This window comes from Formica exsecta, unplaced genomic scaffold (assembly GCF_003651465.1).
Source record: "Formica exsecta isolate Colony F162 unplaced genomic scaffold, ASM365146v1 scaffold26, whole genome shotgun sequence".
NCBI classification, from domain to species: Eukaryota; Metazoa; Arthropoda; class Insecta; order Hymenoptera; family Formicidae; genus Formica; species Formica exsecta.
In genome coordinates this window covers 262,171-282,305 of record NW_021849866.1, presented here as the reverse complement: position 1 = coordinate 282,305, position 20,135 = coordinate 262,171, and the positions used below count along the sequence as shown (strand labels likewise).

Here is a 20,135-nt window from a genome sequence, read left to right as displayed (position 1 = left end):
GACAGAGGCTGCGGTCGGGAAGATGCTAGGATATTATTCGCGTAATTGCAATAAAAGAAAAATTATAGATGTTAAAGAAGTACACGCATCCTAGAGAAGTGCAAGAAGAAAATCAAAAATAGATTTTTCAATTACATTTTTTTCATTTTTAATCTTTCGTAAATATTCTCTTAAAATTTCAATTTGAAATTTGTTGAAATGAAATATAGGAAAATATAAAAGTTTCAAAGGTGAACATAGCGTTTTTTTCATCATTCACTCTGCTGAAGAGCTTATCTTTCTCTAGTGCTAAGAAGTTTTACTTAATCAGATATGAACAAAAGTATGTATATTCTATATATACATATATGCTTTTAAATAAAAATGTTCATTTTAAAGATCTTATATTTTCTTCAACAAATTTTAGACAGATGATTTCAATTTTCTCTCATTGTATATCATATATTACATACTCTCTTACATTATCTTTTTGATATTTTGGAATACAAAAATATTTCATTATTAAGATATATGAATAAAGAGTAAATGTATAGTTGAGAAACAGTCTTTGCAGATTAACCTTTGCTCTTTGTTTTTCTATTTTCATTTTTAATGTCTGTAGAAGCGCAACTTTGGCAAGAACAAGAATTTGGTATTGCTAGTTGCTTTTTTAATCTTCTGCCATCTTCGCACATTAAGTTGACAATGATACCAATGTACTCCTTTGCTTGACAACAATAACAGTTACTCACTTGATTCCAACTTTCTGTATAAAAAAAGAAAATGAATCAAATTCATCATTGTGGCAACAAAGCATCGCAAAAAGATTTTGTATGTATTGTTACCGCTATTGAAAAATGTTGAAGATTGACATGTTCCACTGCATTGTTTAATACCCTCAATGACATCTAAATTTTTACATTTCCCATGTAAAGGATGATTTGCAACCAGCATACCTATAGTATTGTTTGCATCCACAAAAACTGTCTTGCATGTTCCTAAAAAACAATCATAAAGAACATTAGTAAACACTTCAAAAAAAGATAGGAATATACTACAAATATGTAAAACACTCGTTTTCTCTCTATACACTTACTGTTAATCTGTTTTTCTATATTAAGGATGCTCAAATTACATCGTTTGCAACATTGATCATAATAAATTGATTCAGCAGCTCGTTGCATATATATATATATATATATATTTGCTATATAATAGAGATGATATGTCTAATTTCTGAAAAAGAGATGATATATTCAAATTTCTGAAAAACGCATCCAACTAATATGAAAATATTTATTTTTCCTAGGAACGAACTTACTTGTCCATCTTTTTCCATGCATGTATAAGTAGTACAGTTATCATCGGACGACCATGTCGTGCCAGGTGGGTATAAAGTATCTTCAAATACACAAAACGCTTGTTTGCATTCTCCGCAACATTTATCATCTTCTGATTCTCGATAAGACCATCCCTTAGAATTTGACCAGTACAATGTTAATGATACATCAATTTGAATATGTAAAAACGTCATTTAGTGTACATGATAAAATATCCTTACTGGAGCACATTGTGTTGAACACACTTCAATCTCTTTGTGCTTTGTTATATTCGGTCCAACGCATGTCTCGATGACGCATTTATCCGCGAGAGATCTCCATCTTTCTCCAGTTTTATATATTTGTCCATCGCTACGACAAGCCGTTTTAACGTATTCGGGACAACACTTCTCCGGAATTTTACCCTCTTCCACCTCGTACTCTGATTCTAATTGCGGATCGATTTCTGGACAAATTTCGGTATTTGCTTGTATATACACCTAAAAATGAATATTAGTTACACCAAAACATTCACAATTTCATCGATTAGTCAATGTGTATTTAAATAATTATATTAATAATCTTACACTTCCATTCGCTGATTCACAAAAGTATGTTACGCAATGATCATCCGAGTACCATTGCTCTCCCACATTTTTAAGTATGCCTTCTACAATGCATGCAACTTGGACACACGTCCCACAACAATTAACAGTAGTGTCATTAGGCGCTTGATATGTGTAACCATAGTCACATACAGAATTACATTCTTGGATCTTAGTTAATACTTGAACACTACTTAAATCTTTGCCACAGTACATCGAAAGACAAGCATCTTTGACATTAGGCTTCCAATTTTCGCCAACCTATAACGTGTGATATTAAAAAATACTTTTAAACGATAATATTAAAAAGATTGCAGTCGCATGCGAAATGTTATTATACTTTCTCTTACATTATATATTTTGTTTTTCCATCTGCAAGCAGTACGCTCAAATATTGGGCAGCATTTATCATCCAATAGTATTTCTTCCAATACATAATCTTCTATATCAGGATGTGCATTCATATCTGGACATTCCGTGATTAAGCAATTTGCTTTAGGACCGTCATGCGAATTCTCGCATAGGCATGTTTTGCATTTACCGTCCTTCCATTCCTCTCCAATCTGTTTTGCTATTACATGCTGCCTGCTTTGATCTTCATCGTTTGTATAAAGACAAATGTCTTTTGGAGGCACTAATGCGAGTATAAAATAATCGATCAATATTTTTGTTATATCTTTTTCACAATAAATATCATTAAATATTATTAAATAAATGTTATTAAAAAGGTACCGACTTCTTAAAGAGATTTTCGTATCATATCGTTTTGAATTACTTAAAATATAATAATACAGACTCACACACACACACACACACACACACACACACACACACACACACACACACACACACACACACACACACACACACACACACACACACACACACACACACACACACACACACACACACACACACACACACACACACACACACACACACACACACACACACACACACACACACACACACACACACACACACACACACACACACACACACACACACACACACACACACACACACACACACACACACACACACACACACACACACACACACACACACACACACACACACACACACACACACACACACACACACACACACACACACACACACACACACACACACACACACACACACACACACACACACACACACACACACACACACACACACACACACACACACACACACACACACACACACACACACACACACACACACACACACACACACACACACACACACACACACACACACACACACACACACACACACACACACACACACACACACACACACACACACACACACACACACACACACACACACACACACACACACACACACACACACACACACACACAATTTAACAAGTTATATTAATATGTAGCTAGAAAAAGAGAAAATTATACCGCATTCATAAGTGGGACAACAACTGTCTGCGAGCATAATTGCTGTAGTATCATAATAATCTGGACATTTTGTTGCAGAAGGACAAGTTCCTGGATCACACATTTTACTTGGTCGCGGGCAGCAGCCAGATGTATTCATCATTTGTACGAAACCGGGCTGCAGTTGCTCGACTTCGTTTGAAAATTCATCGAAAGTAGGACACTCGTTTACAGGTAGGCATTCTGAAATTAATCACGCAACGTCGTATAATTTACTAGAAAGATTTCGTACAGAATCTGATAAATAATTTATAAAAGATATCATGTGTACATATACGTACGACATATAAATTTATGACATCCATCAGAGTCGATAATCGTTTTCATTATTTGGCCAAAACCACATTCTGGCTCTTGTGACTCAATACACATCGTAAAAGCTGTCGGTTTTGGAGCTGCATAAAAATCGTTAAATTAATAAGTGACTTTAATACATTATATTTAATTTTAAAAATATATATACACAAGAAAGGATATATACAATTAGAAGATAATTTATAAGTAAGTTTTCTCTCTCCGTATAATTACACATCTCAAAAACTTTTCTGTATTGGTAGTTTCGATAAACAAAGACATATATTAGAAATATATTCTTTAATGATGCTGTTAACTCACCGCATAAATACTTGGCACAACATCTCTCCTCAGTTCCATTGACAAGTACAGGTGTCATATTTTCCTCGCAGAGTGTGTCTAATACAGGACACTCTGTCTTCTGACAACTTACAACCCCATTGTTACAGTTGCATTCGGTACATTTGTCTGGATACCAGATATCTCCCTGCACATGACCGTCCTTGTCACAGACAAAACAGTTATGTTTCAATATACAAGAATCATTGTGGAATACATAATCCTTTGGACAGAAACATCCTTCAACAGGACCGGATGCACACTTTGGATTGTCCGATTTGTTTAAAGTATCGCATGTTTCTTTGCAACTAGAGCCGCATGGCTGATAGACAAGATCTAAGTAAAAAATAGATTTGTTGAATTGAAGGAATATATTTACACAGATTTGGTATTATGTTAATGCAAAATATCAATCAATTTTCTGTCAAACTTTATTTTAAGCAAAGATTAAGTTGATTTGAGATTTAAAAAAAATGTTTTAAAGCTTCTTTCTCTACATGGCAAGTTTTATTTCTTTAAAGACGCGATAATGATCATCTTCATTAGTAAAAAAAAGATTACTTTATAAACTAAATAAAAAGCAAAATACTGTGTAATTTTGCTTTTATTTTAACCAACAAATATTTGTGCAATTAAATTGTACAATTAAAATAATTAAGAGATCAGATTTTACCTTTAGGGCACTCGTACGGACAGATTTCATTGGTTCTCCAAGCTGAACACAAACCAGCTTCCAGACACTTTCTCGCATACATTTCCAGGCTGTCGCAATAGTTTCCACCAGTGCATAATGCATCGTAACAGCAATCCATATATGGTTTTGGATCAATGATGTTGTGGCACTGCATAAATTGTGGTAAATCCAAAAGCTTCTTGCAAATATCTTCATCAACTGGCGGTGGCGTGCACTGAGGCTGGCGATTACTGAAACACGTCTGATCGCTGAGGCCCAACTGCGTCGGCAGATCCTCGACCAACCAGGATCTACCAAACTCGTCGACATCCCGCGTGATCTCTCCATCGCGTTTCTCAAAGCCATCCTCGGCGTCGGCGTTGCAATTACCGCATAGACCTTCGGTAACATCGCTGAAGATGTGCGAAGGTAGTTTCAAGGTAAACGCGAAATTTTGTCGAAAAGCGACAAACTCTAATTGGATGAATGGTACCAGCAGAGTTACATCTCCGGTTAACATTTGATCCAATACGATCCACTTGTAGTCAGATGGGAATCTTTCCACTCGGGAATCGTCGATCAATACTTGCAGATCCTTCGATAATTCCGCACGTCTTATTTGAACCACGTGTTCGTCGTAAAGCAGTGTGATGACCTCCGTGCATATACCGGTGGCACAATACCCGTTGGTGATCAAAATCTGATACGCGCGAGTCCCGTTCCTTTGACTCTTCGCGTTTTCCATCACGTTTCCTGATAGCAGATAAGTGCAATTACCGGTGAATCTAAAGTTTTTACGATTGAAGTCGATGAATTTGGCATCGCCAAGACCATCGCACACGCAGTCCAGACAGTGCGCCGGCGGTACGCATTCGGCATCGTTTCGACGTACCAGGCCGTCCGGGCAGAAGCAACCGGGAAAGCAGATACCTCGCATCGGTGGACACGGTTCTACCTCGTGCAGATTATCGCAGGTAATCTCGCATTTGCTGCGGAAGCAATCCCGATGAACGAACGGCGATGGACAGCTCGCGGGACAATCATAAACGGTTCTCCAATCTATCAATAAATTCGCGCCAGAATCGGCGGCAGCCTCGCACTCGCCGACGAAGCTCGTTAGCAAGCGACATCGGCAATCCTCATAAGAGTTATTAGAAGAACGCAAACAGGAGCACACGCTCTCCACGCAACGAGACACAAACCTGCGGTAATTAATATTAGTAATAATTTGAATTATATGTATATATAGTAAGTTTTTATGAATAATTAATAAAATCTGTTAACCTGTCAAGATCGACGATCGCGGAGCACGCATCCAGCAGCATCGGACTTCTCACGGAATTGCAAATTGTCCAAGCCTGTTCCTGGATGTCGTGCGGGCACACATGTAGATCACATTCTTCCGCATCTTCCATTGCCCAGCTGTTCCCGAACTGAATGGTGCTTCTCGCCTGCGTTCCCTCAGGTGTTTGGCGATCATTCGCGATATCGCCATCAAAGTATCCGCATAGACCATCTATACGACCAGACAGTTTCGCGACGACACCAATCTTTACGTTGGTACTCGAGTCCCAAATCACCCAGAAACCGTAGCGATGCGAGAGGAAGATGATTCTATCGCCCGTGCGCGAAAGTTCGAAACCGGGAAATCGATTTCCGAAACGCGCGATCTGCTCGGCCGTGAAGGTATATCCGTCGATATCCACCTGCAGGTTCGGATAGAGCACGATTGCGCGTTCGTTTAGCATTATCACTAGGATGCGAGTGCAGTGCCGCTGCCCAAGCTTGTCAAGGCACAGCTTCTCCAGTGTGATATACCACTCGTTACCATACATGTCGCGGGCTAGAATATGATTGCAAATGTCATATTTATATTCCATGTTATCGAAGGTGTTGAACGTTCTCCCGGTGACGTTGCAGATCACTTCCTGCGGTCTCAATGGTCGGCACACGTACTTGGGACACTTGTGTTTCTTGTACATGCTCGTTCTCTCGAACACCACTTCGTACTGCGGTGGACACGATATCTCCGGACATGTCTCCGGCTTCTTGCTGCCGGGAAGAACAGGCGGCAACTTGTTGGGCATGCAGATAAACTCAGGACATTGAATGTTTTCCACTGCTGACTGATGATCTTGATTTTTCATCGGACGCTCGTGGAACGAGTGCTTCTTGTATCCCTTCGTCTTTCCAAAACCTTTGCGATGTTTGGATTTTACATTTGTTTTAACATGGTGATGCAATTTATCCTGCGGCTGGAATGATTGTTTGAAGACTACTTTATAACCAAGTGGACAAAGTGGTTCCTCGCATGGTAACGGATTAATTTGAATAGGGCCAAAAGTCGTTATAACTTGTAGACCAATTGTACTTGTTGTTTCTGAAACTTCAACCGCGATAGGCGTCGTGGAGATTATTTCTAAACAATCATTCTCGTCATCCGGACAGTCTTGAACACCATTACACCACGAGGTCTCGTTTATACACACGTCGCTTGTAGGACAATGTCTCGTGCCTGTTGGACAAGGTTTACATAGGCAAGTGCACAGTTTGCTGACGATGGATCGTAAACCCGGTTCCAGACAAGGTCCGCATTTTTTCGGTGAACACGTGGACGTTCCACCCAAGACACATACGCACTGTTGACAATCCTCCGTCTCGTAGACGCTGCCTACCGCGTAAGAAACATGTCCAATCACGCAGGGACATTCCCGTTTTGATACGCATGATTCTCCATTCCACCAATAAAGATCTTCGCATTTGCAGCGTTCTTCGTCGTCCGACATTGTCCAATCGATTCCATCGCATACATTGCACTCTCGCTCGAACGACGAAGATGATGTCGTTGTCGATTTGATTTCCGATATCTCTAATGCAGGATACGCCAAATAGCAGCCGAGGATTTCAACCTTTAATGCGACATGATTGTGCCATTTGACAGGTTGTATTCTCAATAATCTCGCGTGCAACGGTCTCTCGAAGAAGTTTGTTTGCCGGCTTTCCGCATCGAAATTGCCGAGAAATTCTTTCTCATTGCCATTTTCGTCGATGACTGGATTCCAGTGACGCCCGTCATTGCTGTAGAATACTTTGTATACAATTGTCCAAGCGTTGTCGCCTCCCTTGGTCGTGATTCCAGTCAAATTTCGAGCCTCCAAAAAGTCTAACTCAACATACTGATGCGGATTGTCTAAAGTGGCACGCCATACTCCTTCCGAGGATAACGGAAGATTTTGAATCAACTGTGGCGAGCTCGATACCGAGATTTGTTCAATAGCCATCAGCCCGTTGTCCAATCCCATTGAATCCTCGCACACCGGTCTCACAATCTTTTCGGGGATTGTTGTCTTTATTATCGGTTGTTCGGTTATCGTCGTCATCATCATGGTCGGTGTTACATGATCCTTACAACCTAGCACTTCTATTTTAACAGCGATCCCGTTATGCCACGTCAGCGGATTAATACGAATAATTCTTGCTTCGATCGGTCGATATAATATTTGCTTCACGGACTGGATTCTATCGGCAGGTCCTCTGAATACGCGCGGTTGTTTTTCATGATCGAGCGTGTACGAGAAGCTTTGACCGTCCTCTGAGAAGAGTACCTTGTAACTGGTTACGAACTTATCCTTGGTTACGGCACCTTGTAAAATCACACCATAAACCGGTTCAGGTCGATCGAATTCGACGTCGAGCCATTGATCCGCATTTGTTATCTCGGGTTCCCAGAATTTCTCGGGTGACGACGGAAAGCTTCCTTCTGTATGTATCAGCAGATTCTCAGATTGTAATACAGGATTTTTGCTGCTGCTAGCATGGATAGTCACTTTCTTTTGCAGATTTCGTATTAATGGCACGTAGTTTGCATCGTCGCATTCTTCGGGTGGTGTAACTGTGCTTTGTATAAGGATCGTGTGTTCGATCAAGGGCGACGAAGTAACCGGTAATATCTTCCAAGTGCTTTCCGAGATCGTACTGAATGACGATTGCGTACTGACAGTTTCGGTCTGTTCTGGTCCTTTTCCCGTTCCTACCGCTTCTCCGTGACTTGACACGTTGTAGCAGAAAGTTGTATCGCATGTATAATAATTATTGATGCACTGGCAGATTTCGCAATCGGATTCCTTCCTGACGGCGCCTGGCGCGACCGAGTTACCATCGTGGGATATACAGGGGCAGTGATTCGCCTCTATGCAGGTGATACCATCTCGCCAGAATTTGTGCGAGGGACACGTCGGTTGATCGATCGAGATGCATCCAGCAACGCAATCGGTACCTTCGTTGCAATGACCTTGCGTCATCAGGATGTGACGATAGTACTGGCACGTCTTGGTGCACTGAATCGCGCATTCACTCCAAGTTTCACCGTTTTTGCATACGTTCATTGTCGATACTATCTTTTTCGCAGTGTTCTCGTAGTTGGCACTCCATTCGGTTCCGCTACTGGTTTGCGTGGTCAGCCCGGATGCGATCGAACACTCTGGTCGCGTACGTACAACTTCCGCCGGCCAATCGCATACTTGGGTTTCAGAATTGTACAAGGTGCCGGGACCACATGATTTTTCCACCAGTTCATGTCCCGTCGGTGTGAGAACGCAATGATAAAATAGCTGGCAATTGGTCGCATGAGGCGAATTGGGATGCGTTACATCGCATTCCTTTGGCCCAATTTCCGTTGACGCATTTTCGCCGTGTGTGATTGGTTCGGAGCAGCGACATAGCACGCTGATCTCAAAATCCACGCAAGGAAGATCTGGAAGATGCGATTGACAGTACAAACCGCGCTCTAAGCTACACTCTACGTCCAAGCCAGTTTCTTTCGGATTCGAATGTTCCTTGACGGATCTACATCTTATGTCGACCATGTGCTCTCTGTCGCAAATCGCTAATCCATTCATATTAGCAAGATCCATCAAACTAGGCAATGGCTCCACGTCCAACAATTTTTTCCCCTTTACTTCTGGATCCTGATTGATCCACATGGACCAACCATCCACGCATTTTTGAGGTTCCGTCAAGGGCATGGTAGCAATATTAGCTATAGTAGTGCTGGTGCAAGTCTCTCCATTACAAGTCACTGTACCGCGACTGCAGAAACAGCTCTGACAATCGTCGCCGCTTACTTGATCACCCTCGTAGTACGTCATTCCGTCGATCTCAATGCAGAACGGCTTCGCGCACATCGACTTGGATATACATTCTGTATAACTGGCGTTCCGATAGACATGACCATCGAGGCAGGGGTCGAACTGGCAACCCTCCACGCACGTGTCTTCCGCACATAGGTGTGAGCTGTGTTTCACGGTCATCAAATTGTCGCATGTCTCACGTGGACAGGTTGAGACGCAAGCCGAATACGTACTACATTTCTCGTCGCACTGCAACGGGCAAAGTTCTTGCGTTCGCCATTTCACGGGAACGCCTTGAACGTTGCATTCGTGTGCATACGCGGCCACTGCCGTGCATAGGCATTCGCAATCACCGCCGGCATCGCAGCTACACGTGTCGAAGATACAATTGCGCAGATATGGCTCGACCTCCACTTCCGAGTGACATGATGAAAACAATGGCGATTTGAGCACGTTGCACTGCCTTAATGACCACAGCTTACGTTCTGGATGCCGTTCACAGACATCATCCTGCATGTCTTTTGGTTCGAGACAGAACGCATTTTTTTTCCACGAATCTCCGAATAGATTGACGGAGACTTCGGATATTCCACCAGACGGCGTTTTGAAATCATCCTCGGCATTGTCATTGTAGTCGCCGCATAGACCCATCGTACGGCCTTTCCATTCCGGATTTAATCTTACGTAAACTCTGGTACCTAAACGAGAATTGTCAAAATAATCTTTCAAGAGTCCAAATCCGATTAATTTATATTTTCTTGGACGCTTCTTACCTTTGTCCCACTGTAACACCAATCCCAAATCCGGCACATCGACAAACACAAAGAGACCAGCGTTTCTTATCGTCATTCTCTTGTAAGTTTCCTTCGGTAACTCCTTTCCTTTTGTCAACACAAGCTCTTCCTGCTTTTCACCGCTCCCAATTATGAGCTTGATCGATTTTGAGCACGCGACTCCGTTCGTACCGCAAGGTACGTTCTGAATCGAGACGTCAAAACATTCTTCCTTGCTCAGCGCACTTTTCGCCAAAACGTAGTCGCATATGCCTTGGAAAGTGTACATCTTACCGTCGAATGTTTTGTAATGCGAGTCGCCCCACACGGAGCAAATTCCTGCCAATAGAAGATATCAAAGAATCATAATATAACACGATATAATAAATCACATTTTCTTTCGCTCGAGACAATACAATATACATTTACCGATAAAAAATGAGAAACAATCATTCGTTCAAATATATTTGATTTATATTTTGTACATATAGTTGAAAAGTATTTCATACAGAGTAAGAAATATATAATATAGTTCTTTAATTTTTATCAATAAATATTTAGAGAAATAATGGTGATGATTAAAAGCAAATTTTAGAGAAAAATTTCACCTGCACAAGTTCGATCCGTGCACTCCCACTTGGTGCCCTTGCATGTGCAAGTGTTACACTCGGCCTGTATAACCGAGCCTTCTTTGTAGCTTTTTCCGCCATGAAGACAGGGACAGTCCTCTTTCTTGACACATATGCCATTCGCTATATCTAAGACGTATCCGGATTTGCAAACGCAACCGGACGTACACACCAATGGTGTCCGTTTGACCGGTATGTGCATATTGCTGCACGTTCTCTGCTCCACTGGTTGACAATCCGTCGCCTCCAGATGTTTGCTAGCAGGGCAGAGGAGATCCGTGATCGGTGGATATTCTCGAATCTCGTCCGGTGTTGCTAATCGGCACTCCCATACGCCGCCTATAATAAAAAGATAGAATTTTTTATTGAAAAATGTTGTTAAAAGCAAGCTCTCATACTTTGAATACTGACCTATGCAAGAACAAATCTCCTGTCCCTTATTGCCCGGACGGATCTCTCGATGATTAGGCTTGTATTCGCGACCAGCATAAATACAAGGACACTGAACGATTGGGATACATTCGCCGTTTACGTTCAACGTTTGATCCTCCGGACAGTTGCAACCTTCCACGCATTCTTGCTTGCAGTCTCGATAAAAGGATATATCCGTGCACGATCTGCGGTAAATGAACAACGTAAAGTCGATAAAAAAATATTGTTGCTGCATATCCTACCTGGTGCAGCTATTTCCGCAGATTTGATAAGTCTGCCCACCGCTGCAATGAATCTTGCACTCCTCAATTTCAGCATGCCACAAAAGCTTTACACCTAGTGCCGCGCAATCTTTCGCATAAGCTGCCAACATCGGGCAGAGGCATGACTTTACATCGGTATCGCATGCGCACATATCGTACATACAGTCCCGATAAAATTCTAATGGATCAACGTACCAGTGGCAGTCTAAAATGACAATATAAAAATAATGAAATTATGTATAAAACTATTTAGAATAAAATTATATATTTAATTACACATAAATAAAAATGTGATAATTAATCCATAAAGAAGCGAGATATTCGATTTTCTTTTTTAAATTGTATAGTAGCTCAGACTTTCTTTTTGTATTTTGTAGCTTGTTGCAAAGTGTACGTGTCATATTTATATAAACTTTTGTAAAATTATTTTATTATAAAATATAAAATAAAGCCACGCGTGCGATATACGATATAAAAATTCCGACAAATACCTGAGAAAATATCACCATGTATCTTGGAACAATATTCTTCTGCGCTCGCTCTCCTTTGAGGATTTAGATCGCAAGGATGTTTTGATTCACTTTCAAACTCATCAATGCAATATTCGTTCGTTTTCCATTTATTGGCAAAGACAATCGCTGCGGTCTCAATATCACCGTCAGGCGTTATGAAATCATCCTTTTGATTTTCAGTAAACGTCCCGCAAAGTCCTTTCGTTCGATCTGTAAGAACGGTAGTTTATTCAAAAATGCTCTCTCTTCAAAGATATGATTGTATTTCTGGTATTAGTAGAAAAAAAGAATTTACCATGAAATTCGGCTGGAGCATTGATATAAACACGCGATACACCGTCCCACCATACTTCCAAAGCATTTGGCAACTGAATCACTACGAATATACTGCTCGCGGTTCGTATTCGAGCACCATTGAACAGCATCGGAAATTTTATTACCTCATCGCCGTTTATCGTAATCTGGCGACCCTGCTTTAATTTTATAACGGTATCCTTAAAATTAATCGTAAGGCCTTTAGTGCATGATGGAGAGCCTACGAAAGTAAAGCCCAAATTCTGAAATAAATAATAATTAATCAGAAATAGGTGAAAATAATGAGATGCGGAAAAATAAACGATAATTCATAAAATTAACAGAATTATTTGGTGTATTAACTTCTTTCTGATAATTTCTCTGACCTCGGATATCGCTCCGGAACATGGGACATTTTCGCTCTCGATCGAATAATTTTCTCCCTTCATCAAATAATATTTGCACTTTCCCATAAAATCGTAATGCTTGCCATCGAACGTGGTGTAATGCGGGTCGCCCACGATGGCGCATCTGGCGCCGCAACGTATCTGCGTGCACACCCATTTGCCGGAAATACATGTGCAAGTGTTGCACTTCTTTTGCACGCTCGTACCCGGTTGGAACAATTTACCCCTCAATCTACACGGGCATTCTTCTGGAAAGATGCACTTGCCTCCGTGTTCCAAAGTACCTGCTGGACAGAAACAACCTTCCTCGCATTCAGAAGAGATTTCCTGGTTCACTTCGATACCGGAAGAACAAGACGCTTCCACCTTCGGGCCGCATGATAGATATACTCGTCCACCATCGCAAAAAATCGCTACAAAATAATTTATTTGTTTATTTACAATAAATAAATGGAACACAAAGATCTTAATTTTTACAATTAAGATTACTGATCACATAAAACATTTTTAAATCGGCTTACGACAAGTATCGTTGCTCCTCCATGCGGTTAATCGCGCGATTCCCTTGTGAGCGCATTGGCGGATGTAAACATCCATGGTATCGCAGGCGCATTTCCTTCTGTCATCGTGCTCACACGCGCAATAATCCCACAAGCATGCCTCGGTCAATTCGGAAAAATTTATCGTATTGGCGCAAGTCTTGAATTTATGATTGGAGAGTAACTCGGTGCAAAATTCGAAAGCGTCTCTAGCAAACTTATCTCTCGATTCGCACGCGTGTCGCGTACTTGGATAGTCGTCGCACTTTTCTGCAAAATGAAAAACAGGTTGCTATAACTAACACAATTGTCATAATGGTAGATCTATATCTGTTATGATGGTTTAATATTTTCAAAATGTATGTCGGAGATACAAAACAATATAAATATATAGTTTTATAATTTGTACATTATATCATTGATCTACACCAATGCAAATATAATTTATTACAAGACGGTTTGGTGTCGTTTCTCGTTACCTCCAAAATCGTCAACACGCCAAGAATTCGCCAATGCCAATATACTGCTAGCGTAACTTCCGCTTTTTGTTAGGAACTCGTCATTTTGATCGTCATTCATCGTGCCGCACAGACCGGTCGTCTTGTTCCACATACTCTCGGACGCCTCGATCTGCAGTAGCAGGGCGCTGTCCCATTTTAACTTCATGCCCAACGAGTCAAGAGAAACAATGATGAAGTGAGCAGACTTGTCCACACGCAACCCGGGCAAGTATACAGGTATTGGTAAAGACCGTTTGCCGTTGAAGAACGCTGGCATTCCCGTCTCGTCGCTGGTGAGCGTATACTCCTTGTTGTGTACGAACAGCTTTATGATTTTGACGCAACGACGACCCGACGATCCGGTCTTGCATCCCGGACCATTAAGCGCTACAATCGTGCAGACGCCGTCTCGCGTCTCCCGAAGAAGCATGTGCGGGCAGTCGCTGTTGAAGCTATAAATTCTATCGTCGAAGGTCTTGTAGTGTGCACCGCCCCAAGTAAAGCACGTCTTAGGTCTCGGTCGACTCATCTCGATTATTACGCCATTGGACTCAATCTACACAATTTTATAAGAAACACAAATTAATTACTTCATTCTCATTTCAGATTCCATTATGTATGATGAATTTACGAATGTGATATATTATTTACCGGATATGAGGACGCATCGCTACCGTGAACGCCGTGATATCCGTTATGAATTTCTTGAGAATTTTTCGTGCCAAAAACATCGTGCATCGACCATGAGTGATTCGATTCCCGTACATAGGTGTTGTAGGAGGTACCGAGTGAGATGATCTTAATGTTATTGTCGACCTTACATTGCGGTATCGGCTGCGGTTCAAAGACGCCCTTATCATAGGTGCAGGTATAAGCTGTGGCTGGTGGGAATTCGAATTCCACTCCCGCAGGACAATTCAGCGTGCAGGAATATGTCTCGCTGTCGCCGGTGCAGTAATATCCGCCGTTGAAACGTAGTTTCTCGGCATCGCAAGAATCGGCAGCTGCCACCCATATTAGATGGGAGATTAAATTAGAAATATAATTTGTATAAAAAAATATATATAATATATGTGTATATAAATCTATACATATACGATAGAGATTTATATAAAAATTTATTAATTTACAAAATATTCTTATGTTATTAATATATGTATATATTCTTTGCGTTAGATAAAATAAAATTATGAGTTATGTGATACATCTTTTTACACTTACAGTATTGACATTGAGGTCCTCGATAATCTTGTGGACATTGGCATAAATTCGTCGGTAGACAATTGCCGCCGTTTTGGCAAGGCGGTTCGCACACAGCTGTCGAAATACAATTATGTTAAATTATGCTACAAGTGTGTTGCAATTTTATATGGCACACATAAAGATTTAATAGTCGTGTAGACGTACGTTCACAATCCGGAATCGATACCCAATCACTTCTGGTTGGCTTCCAGCTCCCGTTCTTGCATATTAAATTGGCGACGGACGAACTGTCGGGGAAAGTAAAATGTTTCATGCAGGAGACAGTGCACGTTCTGAAAAAATAAAATTCACAAAATTAGAGAAACAGTAAAAAAATAGCAATAAGATCTACAGATATATCACTTACTTTGAGTTACATTTCTTATAAGAATTAAGCACGGGCGGTGGATAATTCAAACACGGTTTATCTTCAAATTGGCACTGCGGGCCGCTGAAATGTTCGGGACAGTCGCAATGATGAGGTGCGATGCATATGCCTTTGTTTTGACACTCGGGCATGCAAATCGCTATGAAAAAAAAATTTGATTAAAATCGTTTTGTCATCTCCGAATTTTCCAACTTGAAGATGGAAACGCGTAATTTTCCTACGTACGTTCGCAATGTGGTATCGAATTCCATTCGTTTCCTTCAATGTGCCATTCCTTATCGATGCAGGTGATCATCAGATGAAACGCGCCGTTCGGAAATTTGTAGTCTGCCGCACAGCTTGCAGTACAGCCACTGTATCATCACACACAAAGTATTATTATATTATTATACTTTTTTTCAATATGTTTTACGTACTTTAGTTTATCTATAGAATATATTTGGAAATTTTAATTTTCTTCAAAAAAATTAATGTTACAAATATATTTAATAAAAAAATTGACAATTAATTATTGACAAGACACAAGTACCTGTCCAAAGAACATTTAATCTTGCCGTTTATAGGCGCATCCGGTCTACGGGCACAACCTCCCGCGAATACGCGTCTTCCACCCTTTCTGTTTTTAACATTATAAGAATCTTCAATAGCTGCATCTGGCGCATCGTTCAGCATATTTCCCTCTCTGTGCACAAAAAAAGTCAAGTATACTATATATATATATATTGTATTTTTATAAATAAACATACATAGATAAAACAAAATGTAATTTTTCTAATAACAATATAAACAAAATTTCTTTTATAACAAAAAATATGTAAAATACTAACTCGTTTGCTTCTTCTGTATTCGTATCCACCGAATATCCATATCCTTGTATTATATCGTTTGTAACAATAATTAGCAAAAATGAACATCCAAGTATCTGTAACGGCACCATGTTATCAATACGAGATACAACTTCCCATATTAGCGTGCCAGACAAGAATTCACATTTATCCTTTCTGAAATGCGCGAACCAAGTAACACTTTTAAAAAGCGCGACTCAGAGTACACGACTCTTTTATATATCTACCTCTAGAAGGAAACGGATAAGTGATAAGCTAACAGGTCGCGCTTGATAAACGAGAAAAATGAAAAATATAGGTCAACCGGCTGCACACGATGCGTATATGTATTTTGTATATAAAGTGCTTGTATATAAAAAGTCAATTACATTGTGTGTGCATCTCGATAAACATATAATATAAAGAATTGTCATATATAAAAAATATATAAACTATAATTATTATGTTGTCCATAAACTTTCTTCTTGCAGCATTAAAAGATTCCATGCATAAGACCATTAAACTATTAGTTATAAAAATTTTGATTTCTGATTCTATATATCCTATGTGCGCAGATTTTAAGTACATTCAAAATATAGAAATAAACACATAAAATATATATCAAAGTTAAAAAAAAAAATGCATAATTTTCATTGTCATATAATAACATGTTTATAACTGTTTTTATATCAATGATTCAAAGTTCGTGAAAGTTGTGGTAGACACGTTTCTGCGAAAGTATTTTAGAAACGAGATTAATTTATCGCTTTTGTTGTAGACGTTAATGAGCCACTAATTGGCTTGATAAAGCACAGGAAAAGTAATTATCAACCATTTCCTATTAATAATGCAAATTACACACAGCACATCTAATCAAATTAATTATACAGTAAACTAAATAAATTAGATCAAATAATGTTATCTTTATTTATATATTTATCTGTCAAAATTTATAACGTAATCTTAATGCATAGATAATTGTGTACTACAAGACTAAAGATATTCACCGTCTATTGATTTTTTGTGAATCTTCTATCTTGATAATTATAATGTAAGGCTGTTAAATAATGTTTTAGTAGCTGTTTTAGTGGCTCAGGTTTTTGTACTGTCGAAGACAGTTTTACTTCTACAATTAAACGCAGACGTATTTCCTGTTTTGTAACTCGTCAATAAACAATTTAGCACATCCGACGTCATTCGATAATTTTTAGCAATTCTTAGCTGTCCTGGTTCCGAATATTTCGAGTGCCATATTTCGTAATAAGCGTCACTCGATATATCGTTCAAATGTGTGATGTTGAATTCCTCCTGCAGTGCAATCTTCCATACCTAGAATACACAAAAACGTTCGATTATTATCACTATATTTCTCTATTGCGATATATTCGAACAAAAGTAATTTAAATTTAAATCTGATTGTGATAAATAATTAATACTCTAATATTTATTAGACGAAAAGCTTCGGAATCAAACTAACATAATGTTAGGACTTACATTGTCTTCAGGTATTTGAATTTTAGCGGATATGTTGCCAAATTTGCTTTCACTGTTGAAAACATGAAAGTGATATAGCAAATAATTTAGCATGTGCATTTTGTCGGGTTCATTGACGCTGAAAGTCACGGATATTGGCGAACAGCATTCTCCTTTCGTTGGATAGACAGCATGTGTAAAGTAGCTATCTGGTCTGATAACACCCCATAGAAGATTTTGTAAAGAATAACCGTGAAAAGTACCTCTCAAATACTGATCTCTGGTATCAGATGGACGTATGCCCAAGGACGACAGGTGTTTTCCTGTAAAAAGACACAAAAAATCAATAATATACATAAAGAGTGTGTCTGAAATTTGTATAAAAATATCACATTATCTACCAAGATAATAATCTTCCTTCTTCCAATACTTTCCACCTGCAATGCACTTTTCTGTAGTATTGAACATTTGTATTACTTTAGCCAGTGTCCCTTTACTAAGAACATATCCAGATTGAGCAACGTTATAAGTCTGACCCCACAGAACTATTGGATGACCCAGATAGTAATCATCTCTGTGGTCTAACGGAGCAATCATATAGCGCAGATTCTCCGGTATGACTATAGTATTGTCTTTTACGAAAATAATCCATTCCAATTTGTCCGCCGTTTTTTTCCAAATATAATTCATAGCTTCGCACAGCAATTGCCAGGAAGACACAATCTTTGTATTTATATTTATAATGGGCAATTCGGCATCTTTCAAACGGTGTCCAAAGAAATAAATATTATTACAGCGTTTACCCCATGTAGTTCGGATTGATCTCCCCAATTTGAGTTTTTCTACAAAAACCATACATGTGATAGACACTCGTTCTTTTAACCAGTTCCATTCCACGCTTTCATTCTTTCTTGTATTGTATCCTTTTTGGGGACCATATAAATATCTATCTAAATCAAGTTTGTGTAATCTCAAGTTTTGCGCTGCCAACCAAGTGTAGTATGTAACGATATTAAAATTGCCAGATGACCACTTCATTTTTTCCCAATGCTGTAAAATAATTTCTTCATCGCGAGGTTCCTTACTCAGATAATATTTAGGTTGCCACAATGACTGGTCTCGTTCACACATTGAATCAATCACAAATATATTCCTTAATAAAGATAGCAATAATGGAAAAAAAAAGCCAATTCCTGAACCAATCAGAAATACAGATTTTTGTTTTAAAAATCGAAGTCGCATCTTGTCATCACAGCAAAAATTGGATTCGATAAACACATAATAACTCAGTTCTCTCGACACTAATGCCAAGTGGTCAAATAATGCCAACCGTCAAGTAGAATTTACTTTGCATTCATGTCTTTGATCATTATATTTGACCTTCGTTGAACTTAGTTATCTCATCAAGATCTTTTCTTTTGCATACTTTAAATTTATACATATCTTCATATTATTTGTAAAGTTGATCTATATAATCTGACCAAACTGCAAGTATCATATAATAGAGTTAATTTATTTTTATATTGAATATGTCACGTTTATTAGTTTATCATCATTGATTATTATCATTATCAATTGATTTTTTATTACAATTATTAGTAATATATTACCTGCAGTATGCATTTTGCACACGCTTGTATTGTCGATAAAAACATGCAATGAAGTCATCGCAAAATCATTTATAATATTACTCAATGAATTGACATGAAGAGTATATTTTGAAGCGTTTACATACTTGTGTAAAATTATATATCCGACATTTTTACACTATAAACACACCTGCGACGATCAATCTATGGTATTTACTGCTAAATAATCCAGCAGAAAAAATATTAAAAAGTAAAAAGCGATCAAACTACATACAATGTAACATATAGTGGTACACACAGTGGTACATATATATATATATAAATATATACATGTGATCACAATATTCGATATTGAAGCAACAGGTGACATAAACATATGTTTGCCTAACCTAACTTACGTAATCCTTTTCCCCCTCTCCCTCCCAATATATATGTGTATAATCGACGTTCAAATGCTATTTTTTTTTTTTTT

The 20,135-nt window shown here is 39.0% G+C and overlaps 2 protein-coding genes and 1 long non-coding RNA gene across 3 annotated transcripts; 1 reads left to right on the top strand and 2 right to left on the bottom strand.

Annotated features, from left to right (window-relative positions):
• Positions 1-34: 34 nt before the first annotated feature.
• Positions 35-15,151, top strand: LOC115236677. Its single transcript, XR_003884225.1, has 6 exons — positions 35-158; positions 1,289-1,365; positions 3,403-3,537; positions 14,200-14,384; positions 14,754-14,928; positions 15,010-15,151. It is a non-coding gene; the product is annotated as an uncharacterized LOC115236677 (long non-coding RNA).
• Positions 370-17,374, bottom strand: LOC115236676 (hemocytin). The gene is made up of 28 exons (XM_029809273.1): positions 16,605-17,374; positions 16,307-16,459; positions 16,003-16,130; positions 15,757-15,916; positions 15,555-15,682; positions 15,369-15,464; positions 14,799-15,151; positions 14,127-14,703; positions 13,630-13,917; positions 13,088-13,521; positions 12,703-12,964; positions 12,387-12,617; positions 11,875-12,100; positions 11,612-11,817; positions 11,180-11,539; positions 10,572-10,910; positions 5,954-10,496; positions 4,670-5,871; positions 3,979-4,332; positions 3,645-3,758; positions 3,325-3,546; positions 2,254-2,537; positions 1,886-2,164; positions 1,541-1,798; positions 1,253-1,453; positions 1,076-1,154; positions 825-977; positions 370-745 (listed from the first exon to the last, which is right to left on the bottom strand). Exons 1-28 carry the CDS (start codon positions 16,712-16,714, stop codon positions 555-557), a joined length of 11,931 nt encoding a protein of 3,976 aa, XP_029665133.1. The 5' UTR covers positions 16,715-17,374; the 3' UTR covers positions 370-554.
• Positions 17,375-17,516: 142 nt separating this feature from the next.
• On the bottom strand, positions 17,517-19,955 carry LOC115236675 (glycoprotein-N-acetylgalactosamine 3-beta-galactosyltransferase 1-B-like). The gene is made up of 5 exons (XM_029809272.1): positions 19,938-19,955; positions 19,685-19,853; positions 18,476-19,559; positions 18,096-18,397; positions 17,517-17,930 (listed from the first exon to the last, which is right to left on the bottom strand). The coding sequence occupies exons 3-5, from the start codon at positions 19,314-19,316 to the stop codon at positions 17,694-17,696; spliced, it is 1,380 nt and encodes a 459-aa protein (XP_029665132.1). The 5' UTR covers positions 19,317-19,559; positions 19,685-19,853; positions 19,938-19,955; the 3' UTR covers positions 17,517-17,693.
• Between the last annotated feature and the right edge of the window lie 180 nt (positions 19,956-20,135).